General features: G+C 40.3%; 2 protein-coding genes across 2 annotated transcripts in view; one reads left to right on the forward strand and one right to left on the reverse strand.

Moving 5' to 3' along the window:
* Positions 1 to 4,619, reverse strand: part of LOC112554946 — a 22,597-nt gene extending 17,978 nt beyond the window's left edge. The window contains exons 1-5 of the mRNA XM_025223024.1: positions 4,348 to 4,619; positions 3,554 to 3,708; positions 3,289 to 3,447; positions 2,046 to 2,136; positions 1,333 to 1,496 (exon numbers count right to left, since the gene is read on the reverse strand). Coding sequence (XP_025078809.1) covers positions 1,333 to 1,496; positions 2,046 to 2,136; positions 3,289 to 3,321 — 288 coding nt within the window. The 5' untranslated portion in view covers positions 3,322 to 3,447; positions 3,554 to 3,708; positions 4,348 to 4,619. The remainder of the gene's footprint in view (positions 1 to 1,332; positions 1,497 to 2,045; positions 2,137 to 3,288; positions 3,448 to 3,553; positions 3,709 to 4,347) is intronic.
* LOC112554923 (von Willebrand factor D and EGF domain-containing protein-like) overlaps positions 1 to 13,729 on the forward strand; it is a 535,332-nt gene that overhangs the window by 50,076 nt on the left and 471,527 nt on the right. The window lies entirely within an intron of this gene.

The raw sequence follows: 13,729 nt of genomic DNA on the forward strand, positions 1-13,729 counted from the left end.
CTTACGTATCGCAGTTTACTCAAGTTATTCAGGTAAACACTTTCATGATGAATGTTCAATGTTTCTACAATTTGTGTGTCATGTCACGTGGGTTTCACTCGACCAATGCCTTTATTATGACCTCATCAAACGGTGAGCCTCCATGACCTCCAAGTCACCAACACGGAATTCGTGAACCATCGTTGGCGCTGATGTTCCTGTGCAGCAGTGATGCACAACCTTTTTTGGCCTGCGGGCCATACACATTTCCGACATGCGTGACACGGGCCGCTTCACCGCAAAAATACAAAAAAAAAAAATAGATAAAAATAGAGCCGATACCATTTTTATTAGAAAAAATACCATTAATTATGTAGTAATTAGTGGGATATTTGAAGATGTTTTCCCGAAACCAACTTCTGAATGTCCGGCTGCATCGTAGAGACACCAAGTCGGAGCACTGAATCGAAATGTTCGTCCATCGAAAAAAAGATTGGGAAACGCCCCTAAATACTTCTTCTTCCCTTTTTCCGGTTTTTTTTTTTTTTTACTAACATGCCGATTTCCTGCACTGTGGGCAGAAGTTTCGCGGGTCGGACGGCACCGCGTCGCGGACCGGATATGGCCCGCGGGCCGTAGGTTGGGCATCCCTGCTGTGGAGTGTTGTGAGAATTTGTGTTTAAGCTTTGAGCGACTTTTTCCGCGTTCTTCTTTTTACGATAGTAAAACAGTAAAATATGATGAAAATGCACAGCTCGGTCTGTCATCTTCAGCTTGTTGTAAAATCTCTAAAACTGAATGAAATCGCTCAATTTTTGTTATTGAATGAACATGTTTTACAACTGTCGGCTGTCAAACGTGAAACACTAACTTTGATACGAACGACTCTCGTACTTCCGAAAATAAATTAGCTCCATCGGTTGCACATCTGCCTCGTGACCCTTCCGACAACCCAATAGCAACTCAGTTCACGTGATACAAACAATTTTATGTTAAAATGTTGTTGACATCTTTCAGATTTCTAGCCTTTTAATCATAATACTACTACATTCTTCCAACTCATGATTTGAGTAATGATAATTGTTGGTAATTTGTTTTAAGTTACTCTCGGTATTTTGGTGATTAGAGTTTTTATTGCTGATCATTGTTTCCATTGTTATATCTTTTGTTGTAGCTACAACCATTGATTGTTAGCTATTGTCCTTGTTAGCTACCTTGGTTCACTGTTAGCTATCATCATCCATTGTTACTATTTTTACTTTAAGTTGTTGCTGTTCATTGTAGTTTCTACAAGTGTGTTTTAACTGCTCATTTTAGCCCTCGTCTACTCATGGTAGTCACTACTACACTAACCTGAGCACCTGTCACCTGATGGATGAGTCTGACCACCATCTCGATCTTAGATGGGACACCGCGGATGATGACAATCTTCATACCTGGTACAGGTGAGGTGTAAGGGTCGAACTCTATATCAGTGCCTGTCTTCTTACTGATTTCTTCAAGTGGACGTTTTCTTCCTGAGAAGCATTGGATGCATTTTAATTGTAAATAATTTGTCACTCTAAATATGGCTACTTATTGTGTCACTTTACTAAACCAAATCCAAATTTAAATGTATTTTCATCATACAACTACTTCACTTTTTCTTTGAGCGGTCCGGTGGCGCAACGGTTAGCGCCTGTCACCAATACAGTGAAGGTTGGCTGCCCTGAGTTCATTTCTCGTCTCGGGCACGCTGATCTTTCTCTGCACGTGACATCTGTTTGCAGGGCTGGCTGCCTTGCCGTAATATAGCCTCAGTTGCTGGCACGGCGTAAAACACCAATTCCCCCCCCCCTTCACTTTTTCTTTCGTCTTTATTTTACTAACTGTCCTTATAGTGTTGCTTTCTCGAGACAACTACTGCGTGAAGTCCTTTATAAGACGTGAAATGAACACAACTGACTGGGACCTTTAAGGACATTTGCATGTCGACCACAGCTCACCTGTATCTGTAAGAACTCATGTGTATATAAACACAACTCACCAGTATATGTAAGAGCCCCGTGTATATAAACACAACTCACCAACATCTGTAAGAAGTTCAGCCTGTGCATCAGTCACGGCGTGTAGGTAAACTTTGACCCGACATCCACCAGCGGCCTTCTGGCGTTTGACCTGTTGTTCGACACAGGAGAAAGAAATTATAAACAGGACACTATGTATGTAAACTTTTATAAAAAGTTAGTGACATGATGTGAACATTAAGGTATTGACATGAAAAGAGATACTTAGCAGTTGACTGTATTACTTGACAAAAACTCATAAAATTCTTTCCCACGGCTAGGACATGAGTTAGAATGATAAGTGTTGATGAAAAGGTCGGTGACTTCCTACATTCTTTGGGTACAGCCTGCTTTAGTGGACGACACTTCTACAAGACTGCTGTTATCAGGAAGCTCACCGTCCTCAGATCACACACTTCACATCGTGTTTGTCGACATCAAGACTGACAATCACAAAGTCACATGTAGTCACAGGCCGTTGTTGTCTGAGTGAATGGGAAGCGGAGAAGGTGGGAAGATGGCGAGTGATTTGTGTGTGAGTGGCTAGGTGTGTCAGGTCTCCGGGTGTGTGGGGTGCCCAGGTGTGTGTGTGTACAAACATCTCACGACTGTCACCTCTTTGATTTAACGGCTTCGTTGAAAGGCTCTACCAGTATAAATTGTGAATCTGCAGTATTTACTTTCGTACTGGAGTAGTCTGACCACTGACCCAGTTGAGGTTCCTGAGATTTCCTCGTGTTCTGATTGTGACCAGACTTGCTTGGAGGAAGGTGATCTGCTTAATATTGTGTTAAGTTTGTCAGTTATTGCTTTCATTCAGCAAATCTTTAAGTTTCGCGTCTTCAGATATTTTTTGCCAATCTTGTGAGTTGTGAATATTCATGTTCTTTGTATAAAGTAAATGGCTGAGTGTACATGATAAGTTGGGGAATATTACGAACTTGTATAGCCAAAATGATTGTTAGATTTTTAGAGCTGTATTTTTCTCTCAGTAAATGATTGCACTACCGCAGTAAATTCTCTTTCTAATTTCTTTTCTTCTGATTCCTTTACAAACACTTGTCCAACCTTAACATATCGTCTGATTCGCCTGATAAACAGAGGACTGTTGTTACAACATCTGAAACGAGAGTCTGATAATGCTGTTTAAATTATGAATAAATAAATTATTGCGCTGCTCAGACTCCGGCAATACTAGTCAGTAGAGGCTGTGTGGCTGTCATCACAACATACCCGCCAGTAGATGATGTCCTCTTTGTCTCACCTGTTGTGATGAAGGTGGCTGAGGTCCAGACATAGCTAGAGATGGCTTCCTCTCATACAACAAAGTAAGTTGGAGACAGGAAACCCGTTTTGCTTCTCCACAGCACTGAGTCAGATGGAAACTGCTATCGACAGCACTTTTCACGGTCCTAACACATTTCTGCCACAAACAAATGCATTTCGAAGATAACATGTCAAGAATCAAATATTTCCTACATCTTCACACACACATTTTGTATAAACCCATATTCAGTGTCAAGGTTGACCTTGTGGACGATTCGCTTCCTCAGCCTGTGACGGCGAAGACAGTATGAGCTCGTGAGAATGGAATGAGTATGTAGTTGTGTGAGCGACTTCAAGTTTCCGGAGGGGTAAATGTGCAGCTTCTACATTTAAATGGCTGGTCAGTCGTTCACCTTTCCTAGAAAACACACAGAGTACGCGCAGTGACGATTGTGCCGCAAATCCCGGTAGGTACAATTTTTTTAAAGTTTGTAAAAATAAAGTAAAATGTTTCGAAACTCGAGTGTACTAGAGTTTGCAGTTTTTATTACATTACATTCATTCATTCATGTGTAGGCACAGGCTCTGGGGGACAAGCGAACCAGAAGGTCGGCACTCGACTGTACACGCAGAACCGTTGGATCTCAGACAACTCTTCGCAAAGAGGGGAAGTCAGCGTACCCACTGAGTGTGTGAACCGGAACACATGAAGTATTTTCATAAAACGGAATAAGTTCAAGCCAGGACTTCAGACAACTTCGCCTCGAAACAACTCGGGTAACCTGTCGGTCCCAAGCCTACATCAAGGAGGTGGGTAGGGCGTGGGCTTAGCAACCCCCCCCCTGTAAAAAATAAAAGCTACAGAAACCGCAAGGTGCGCGCGCGCGCGTGTGTGTGTGATTGATTAGGTACAAATATTAGAGACTGTGTTGATACATTTTTGCATACGATACTGTTCACACTGCTCATTACTGTTCATACTGATTACATTGGCTATTATTAACCATACTGTGTCTTACTGCTCACAACATTAATGACTGAAGACAGAAACACTTACAGTCTGTCGTCACTTGAGGTCCGCTAGTCTGTGGTGTCGCTGTATTCAAGTAGTTCATGTGTTCACTGCATTCCACTTACATTGGTGTGACTACATGAAATAACAATGACTTATCTTTCTTTTAAGTCAAACAAGTAGAAGGTAAAAGCATATATTTTTGAGAGTATGTGACTTACCCCTCATCAACTTGATCATAAAGAGGATGTCAAGATGGCGGAATCATGACAGGTCGTCAATAAACAAACGGTTGCTGTCAAAGTCTATGTTATCGGGTTTTTCCCAAAGCATTGACATGATTTTAATGGAGATTTGTCAAAATACTGTATGTACAGATAATGAGACATGTCTTGTTAAGTTTATATAGAAATTACAAGACATTAAATGTTTTATTAATGACAACAGACTAGGTTCAATATGTGAAGTATGTTTGTCATCATTCATGCGGTGTCTCTGGTAGAACAGGACACAGACTAGCAACACAGGCTTAGGCCTCAATTTGTGGTTAGAAACGTCTCATGTTTTCTGCACCAGACTTTTGTTGTTGATGATTTTTTTTCTCCTTTCTATCTCTTCTCTCTCTCTTTCACACACACACAAACGCACGCCCAAGGATGAGTCAGAAAAAAGTGTTGAATAATGAATAGAAAAGATTGCTCAAGAAAAGAGTGATGAGTGTCGGAATGTAAACAAAATGTGCGCACAAATCTCTCACTATCTTAAAGTTTACACATAATCAAATCACACAAACACACCAGGTACATCTTTCAGGTAGCCTGTCGTGGTGACTGAAGCACAAGTCATTTGAATAAAATCTGTTTGCTTTGTTAATTGTAACGGACAAGTGCATCGTAAGGGGGAATGGTGGAAGGTTGACACTTGCTGTTGACCTGTTTTTCGTGGAAAAGAGTCCCGTGTCATTTCTCTTATTAAACACAACATTCTAGTAAAAACCTTCAACGTTTTCCACATGAACAGACATGAAAATAGACGAGATTCAAATTTATCTTATTCTGTACGCGATTCTAAGCAGTTTTATTTTGCCTTTAGAATCCCTTTAATACCAATACAAAGTTAATGATGCCAAAAGTCTCGAAACTCTCTGTTCATAGCCGCTTAATAAAGACACCTTAACTGTTCCGCTGGTTCATACTAGATGTATAGTAGATAAGAGTTAGACAGGATGTGTGGGGGAGGGGTTGAGTGGGTGAGCTTGTATGCGTGAGACAAACAGACAGACAGGGTGGCATCTTATCCGCCTGGGTGTATCCCCACTCAGTACGGTGAGAGTACCGCCAGAGTGGCCGAGTGAGAACAAGACATCGGCCCACGGTCAGAGTGTATGTTCCCATACTCCAGACTCCTACCAACAGGGATGGGGAGTAGCTGTAGCCTAGCTACAGCTACTGTAGCTGGCTACAAATTTTGTAGCTTGTAGCTTAGCCGGCTACAAATTAAAAAAAAAGTAGCTTGTAGCCATAGCTTGGCTACATGTTGGCTACTTTCACGACCATTCGTCGATAGCGTGTCAGCAAGACGACGACAGCCACTGCTGTCACTGCTCGGTGTGTTGACAGCCAGACACCCACGTGACTCGCACGCTCAGTAACCGCAAGTACTGGGTCGTCCATGTGGCGGGAGCGATTTGAAAAACGAAGATGGACGTACCCATCAGTTTCGAGCCTTACTTGAAATTCTTTACATTTTGTGAAGCAACTGAGAGTGGGTATATATACTTTCAAATGCAAGAATGGGTGCAGCAGCACGAAGTACTCAACGAACAAGACGTCGGCGTTTAATTTGAGAACGCACTTGCAGGTAAGTTCGTTGAGATTTTCATCGATCTTCATTCTTCATGTTCTTGCTTGTCTGCTTTTGGAATAGAGGAGTGTACATGTTGTAAAGATTGTGGAAAGGTAAGGGGTTGCATCAACGTGATTACCGCTGGGGCGACGACTGATCAAACTGCTGTCTTTACCGTTTCTGTACTATCTATTTAGTCTTTGTCATAAAGTGTGTGTGTGTGTTTTGGTTTGTTTGTATGAAAAGAGCATGGAGGACGTTTGAACAGTATGGTGGCCTGAAGGATTTTATATTTAATGCTAGTAATTTAATATGACAATTAGCTTGGTAGAAACTTCCTGTGATTGTGAATGGACTTCTAAAATTTTGTTTCATTTTCGTGTGTTTATTTTAGAGGAAACATCCACTGCTTGCCAGGCAGTTGACTCAAGACTGGAAACGTCACGAAAGCGGAAAGGGGAAGACGACGACCAACCCTATGTCTCGAAGCTCTTCAAAGTGGAACACAAGAGTACCGTCAGCAAAGCAGACGTCAATTCCGCCGTCCTTGATTACCTGTTGGAATGCAACCTGTCCTTCTTCATGCTGGAGAACGAGAAGTTTTCAAAGTTCGTGTCCAGACTCACTGGCCAGGAAACCCAGTTAATGAGCAGGAAAACGGCGAACCAAATGTTGGAGGTAAGTTTTACTATTTTTTTTCTTCCTTTTTTGTTTGTTTTACTAGTTTTATTTTAAGTAGGGTGATGTATCCACAATTAATGTCTTTTGTTCTTGGTCACAGAACTCAAATTTCATCTGCTAAAATTGCATTGTGCATTGTGTTTCAGGAAAAGATGGCTGAGCTGAAGAAGAAAATTATCGGTGAACTGGAGAATGTGGAGCATGTATGCATCACTGCAGATTGCTGGACTGCTCATCGAAGGCAAGTTTTTTTTTATTTTTTAATTCAATGTTTAATTTCAGTTGGTATTTGTTTTTCATCTATAAAGAATATTTTGATGCCAATGTAAATTAGGGTTAAGTTTTAATGTTACTTTTCCTTTCTTGTGTTTCAGGTCATTCTTGGGAGTTACCTGCCATTTTTTGGAAGGCTATGAAAGAAAATCTTTTGCATTGGCCTGCAAAAGAGTGAAAGGTTCGCACACCCATGATGTCCTAGCCACGCAGCTCAACTCCATCCTGAGAGAGTACAAGATCCAGAACAAAGTTGTTCGCATTGTGACGGACAACGCATCAAACTTCGTGAAAGCTTTCAGGTGTGTACATGTATTATGATGATTATGTACGTTACTGTACTGCTGTATATATCTAGGATGAGCAAGCAGGCTGTGGGCGAGGTACTTCCAATGTGAAGATTCTTATGTTACCACTTTATTTTTTTTAAAAACAAAAGTAGTTTGTTCTATGTGGCCAAATGCACTTCAGATTATTTAATGATTTCCGTTGCATTTTGTTTTCCAGGGTGTTTGGTCAGGATCAGTCACCAGAAGACTCAGACAGTGATGAGGAAGAGGAGAACATCACTTCTGTGGAGTTCCTGCCAGGGGAATCAACATCTGTTGTACTGCCCCCTCACCAGCGTTGTGCAGCCCACACGCTTAACCTGGTCGCAAGCAAGGACAGTGAGGCTGCCCTTCAGGACGGTGCATTCCGAACTGTCAGCAGATCCCTGTTTGCAAAAGCTCAAGCTGTCTGGAATAAGCAGTCCAGAGTTGTGTCTGCTGCAGGTAATTCATTTGTTTACTTACAAAATTGTTTCACTTCCCCCTCCCCCTCCCACCCACCCAGTCTTTTTAGAATTAATTTGTATGTTTTGAGTGTGTGTGTTTGTAATGTGTGTTTATTTATTTTTTTTTTTATATGTCCAACAGAGAGCATTCAAGAGGCTACGGGACGGCAGATGATCATTCCAAACCAAACCGCTGGAATTCTACGTATGATGCCGTCCAATGCCTTCAAGACCTCACGGCTGAGCAGCTGACCAAGTTAGCAGATGCCCTTGGCCTCCCAAGGTTTACCCCAGAGACCAGCTCTTCATGAAAGAGTTTGTTATGGTAAGTTTTTTTTTTATGTATTATAGCAAAATTGTTCATTGAGCTAAGCTATACCGTTTTTCAAATTATTCCCCTTGGTTCAGGGTTAGATGTCAACACACACAGGTATGTGGTTGCTTCCCTTTTTTTCCCCTTTGAAAATAGGATTCAACATTTGGTTGTTATTTGTTTGTTGCAGGTGATGGGGCCTCTTGCCAGATGCCTCAATTACTTGCAGGGCGAGAAGTGCGTGGGCTTGGACACCTCCTGCTCAGCTCAACACCCTCAAGATCCGCATCGAGCAACAGAAGTCCAAGCTAGAAATCTGTGGTCCCCTAGCTACTGCTGTCCTGAATGGGTTGGAGACCAGATTTGCTGATGCCTATAAGGACCAAGACCCTGCTTGCAACTGTGTCGAACCCAAGGTGAGGGAGAGTTTTCGTTATTTCAATGTATTTTTCTTCATTTATAAGCTACTCTGTGTCACTGCTTTTTGAGAATGAGAAGAATGTGAAGCGCTTAGAGCTCAGATTAAACGAGAATAAGCGCTATACAAATATCCGTAAATAAATTAAAAAATAAACTTTTGGTGGGTGGGGGGGGGAGGGGGATGTTGATTAAAAAAAAACCAACATAATATTCACTGTCACTGGTCTTTTGACACTTGCGTACAAATCAAAATAAGTACATAAAAACCAGTACATTTTAGAAAATTAATTAAAAAACAATAAGAAAAAAATTTTAACCAAATTAAACAAAGCATTAATTATTGTGCATATTATTGTTTCAGGTGCAAGTTGATGTGGACTGGGGACCAAACCCTGCGTGAGAAATGCAGATCCCTCTTGACTGCAGAGGCAGCATTGATCAACACGCCAGTCCAATCCCCAACCAAGTGCACAGACGAACAGGCAGACTTCATCATTTATGAAGAAGTTACCGGCACCCCTGAGACAACTACCTTCCTGATGTCTGGATTGTCACAGAATGTCAGTGAACTGGACAAATAGCCCACGGTCAAACAACTCTATTTGCGCACCAACACCGTCTTGCCAAGCAGTGCTGTGGTTGAGAGATAGTTCAGTCTGGCAGGACTTATCATGACAAAGCTGCGCACTAGGGTGACAGACAGCAACTTCGAGGCCAAAGTTCTGGTCAAATTCAATTCCATGAAGGACTAAAAGAATGAAGATTTGTTTTAAGGTTACCGGTACACTCCAAAAATTAAAATCCATATTTTAAATATCTTTAAGGGTTTTAAATATAGAGTAAAAATAACATAAATATAGCACTTTAAAACTGTTTTGAGTACCTAAAGTGAAAATTGTGACTTTAATCAACGATTTTGTTTCAAAACGTACAAGCATTTAAAAAACAAATTTACACAATACCATAAGTCATATACCAAAGGTTTTGGGTTTTTTGTAAACTAGAGGCACTGATAAAAAACTGATGCATAAGGCGTTTTGATATCTCAAGATTTCTAGGAGATATAAAAAATCTGACATGGTACCCCCCCGACTCAGTGTGAATGTGGCAATTAAATATTTAGAATAATGTTAATTTTATCAAAAGTAATGTTTATATCATATTCTCAAATGCATCACTTTGTAGCTTATGCATTTCTAAAAAAAATTGCAAAATTTTACTGCTGTAGCACAAGCCAATCTTGAGAAATATGTTTTTATAGTTTAGGACTGGATGTCAAAAACGACAAACAGAGAAATTCAAGCTTAAAGATTTAAAATAAATATATCTTGTATCAGATCATTTTGAAAAATATATTCAGTGTTTATATGCTACATTTGACATCCTACTATATAATTAAAGCCTATTCTAGTATGCCAGGACTATACTTTTCACCCTATCAGCTTTTGGAAACAATTAGTTTGTGTTCCTTTCTTTGTTTTCAGTGTCAGTGTTAGAAAAAAATGCCTTATGATCTGCTTGCCTAAATTAGATTAAGCAGTGTTTTACTTATATTCCATGCAAACTCATTTATTTCAATGGTCTGTTGTTCATTGTCACAGTATTGATAAGAGGTTGACATTTTTCATCACCACATAACCTAACTTATTCTTATTAAAAATTCCACCAGGTACCTGATACTTAAGCATCTTTTTAGTTTTCATTTCTAAGTAATAGGGAACAAATAGTTATAGAAAACAAATGTTTATCGGAAAACTTATATAATTTCTTTTGTCACTAAAACAGGATGAGAAAAAAGATCCAGAAATGTTTAATATAATCGTAAAATACGTGTACTTATTGTGTGAAAAAGGCCGGGGGAGGAAGGGGGCAAGGAATGAATGAAAGCATTTATGGATTCACTAAATAAAATTGTCGGTATAATCGCAGTTCTCCGTTTCATTATTATAATAAAAACTTTGTAAAGCAAGTAATAGTGTTTTGTGTGTATGTTTGATGTTTGTGTATGTTGCTACAGCCAGCTGGCTACAGCTAACTTGTTATAACATCACGCTTTTAAAAGTAGCCAAAAGAAGCTGGCTACATTTTAAAAGTAGCCCAAAGTAGCTGGCTACTTTTTGGAAAATTGTAGCTGTAGTGTAGCCGGCTACATTTTGAAAAAAAGTAGTTGTAGCCTAGCCGGCTACAAATTAAAAGTAGCTTGCCCATCCCTGGCTACCCTTCACATCTTTGGTATGTAAGTATTCCCAAGCATGCACTACACTCCGCAAGGTATGTGTGACCACTAGCTCTATTATATATATATACAATCACTAGATGTATACACTAATAATATGTGACCACTAGCTCAATGCTTTGTTGCTGATTTGCCTGACATGACTTTTGTCAGTCTTTAGACACAATGGTCCACACTGATCCATACTGGCCCACACTGTTGTACTATAGTCCACACTGGTCCCCAATGCTAAAACAACTACAAGTGTCAGTAAAGGAAACACAAAATCAAGTTCAGTCCAAAGTACAAAGATGGAAAAAGAGGAGACAGTAGCCGTTAGTGAAGGAAGATGTCTGTTGTCGGAAGTGACGCAACACAAGAACTGAAGAACCATCCTAAACAGAGGTAATTTGTGTAACAAACATCACAGATGAGTAGGAGAAACCAAAAGCCGACGTTGATCTACAAACGAGACAAAACGACAGTGGACAGCAGTGGCGTGTTGCATAGCACGTAGCGAATCGAGCAAAGCTAGCCTAGCGAATTTAGCGGTTAGCGAAAGCTAGCGGTCCCTGAGCAACGCAGTGTAGCCGGAAGCCAAAGTTTCAAGATTGCCGACATAAGGAGAGGTTTGAGTGAAGTCTTTGTTTTGCAAGCTACACCCCAACGTGCTGTAGCCAAGCCGTCGCAAAAAAATATCGAGCTTGCGGCCCACCTGTCCACTGAAAGTAACAATAATGAAAATTCCAATGCGCACATGATCGGTTTCGTCGAAGTCATCGTTCGAGGATACTCGACATCTTGCCGGTTAGGCCAAGGGACATTACTCTCATCATTTCGTTTTCCGTGTGAAAGAAAACTAGTATTCACGTCTGATGATGCTGATTCAGGTTTTATCAATAACTCAAAAATTAATATTACTATAACATTATAAAGCCCACCCACGACTAGGAACTAGAATTGAAGTGAAAACCCTCCTTCGTATCTTCTCTCCTCTTCCCTGGAACAACAAAGATGGAGGGACTGACAGACGCCAGCATTTGTAGGAAGCCGCGACTAACCGATGGTCCACAATGCTTTGCTAGTCATGGAAACATAGCGGATCTGATTACACAAATGTAAAGCTACATGTGTGACTACTGTGGTGAGCACAATAAGTACAGCGAGATAAGAATGCTGTATAGTGTGATCACGTGACTCAACAGGTCGACTTGAACACCGCGTTAAGACGACTCGACCACGGGTTAGACGGTATTTATTTTGAACACCGGTGTAATGTACACGAGTACAGTAAGTTTACAAGTGAACTGTTCAATACATGTTCATTGATAAACGTTCACAGCGTCTCTAACAACAATTTGTTTTCTTCTGATCTGTGCTGTCATCATTTCGGTCTCTTCATTCATTTTGTTTATATCAGTTTATTCAAAATCCTGTCCACTTTGATAAAAATAGTAATTTGTCGTTTTATTTCATCATGACATCTGTCGTTTGCTTGTAAACATTTGGAGTTTATTTGAAGCTGATTCCGAGATTCTGTAGTCATCGCCTTTTAAACTTGTATAGAACAGTTTACATCTTTTGAGAGAAAGAAGAAAAATATTTATTAAAAAAACCTAAAACGCCCATGCAACGTTTGCAGACGATTTAGAACAATATTTGTAAAACCAATTTAAAATTTGTTTTTTGCAAAAGAGCTTCCCGTGTAAAACCTGTGTTGTGTCCTTGAGTCCTGTAGTGTTTGTTGTCTTCTTATTAGTGAACCAATCAACGAGTTTTGATGAACGACTTGTGTCTGTGTTTAGTCCGAGTCCTGTCACTTTGTTTAACACTTGCAGTAGACAACATCGTGTTTTAAACTTATAACCACGAAGTTTATATACGTCTGTTGCTGTCTCGCTCTTACATAAACATTGATATAAACACGACACACACCTCTCACGTATATGATGACACGCAAACGCGCATGTTTACATATTGCTGCTACTACTACACACACACACTTCTGAAAGAAGATAGCATCAATACATAATATATTCGAGAATGATTACTTTACTTCAGACGATGAAAAGTAGATAATACAATTTTTGTAACTTAAACACTGTCGTTGTGTAAACAAGACCCAGTGTGTAGACGTACGATATTTTTATTGACACTAGTTATTGTGTAAACAAAACACAGGGACTGGACTTCGTGTTTTGAGAAAATATAATGACAGTACGAGGTGATGACGTCATCAGTTGTTGCGAGCTGCTTCAGCGGCCATTTTGTTTACCCTACTAAAGCAGTGGTTACACAAGCTTGCTAGCAACTGATCGGTTATCATGGTCGTCTGCGGTATACAAGGATGTGTAAACAGGCCTGCAGTAAACAAAATGTTCCTGTAGATGTATCTTTTTATTTATTATTTTTCTTGCTCAGAAGCTGAGACTTCCAAAATCAGATATTTGAGGCTTGTGTCTCGCTAAAGAATTAATGCATCTGTCACTACTCTACATACTGCAAGCAAGAAGCAAAAGTCAATCAGCAGTGAGACCGTTAGGAGCAGGTGGTTAGGGACAGGTAGGCAGCGATTATCGCCCTTAACCGTGTGTGAGCGAGGTTGCTGCGTCGTGGTCTGGCGTCATAATCTGACGTCATAATTTGACGCAATTTTGGGGTTTTGACGTTTGAGAAAAGAAAAAGGAAGAGAGCAGACGACAGATAGAGAGAGAGGCGGTGAACTCAGTGAGAGGAGAGGTCTTGCTGTACGTGTGGTTACAGGGACCGGGAATAATGGAAGTAAGTTAATTTTTATTTTGCTTTTTGTGTGTATACGACCTGTTGCCATCTATCCTCCAAGAGAGAGGATAAGTAAGAGACAAAAGAAAAGAAACCTTACGGCAAAGACGACAGCGGGCTATTT

The sequence above is a fragment of the Pomacea canaliculata genome, linkage group LG14 (genome assembly GCF_003073045.1).
Source record: "Pomacea canaliculata isolate SZHN2017 linkage group LG14, ASM307304v1, whole genome shotgun sequence".
Classification (NCBI taxonomy): domain Eukaryota; kingdom Metazoa; phylum Mollusca; class Gastropoda; order Architaenioglossa; family Ampullariidae; genus Pomacea; species Pomacea canaliculata.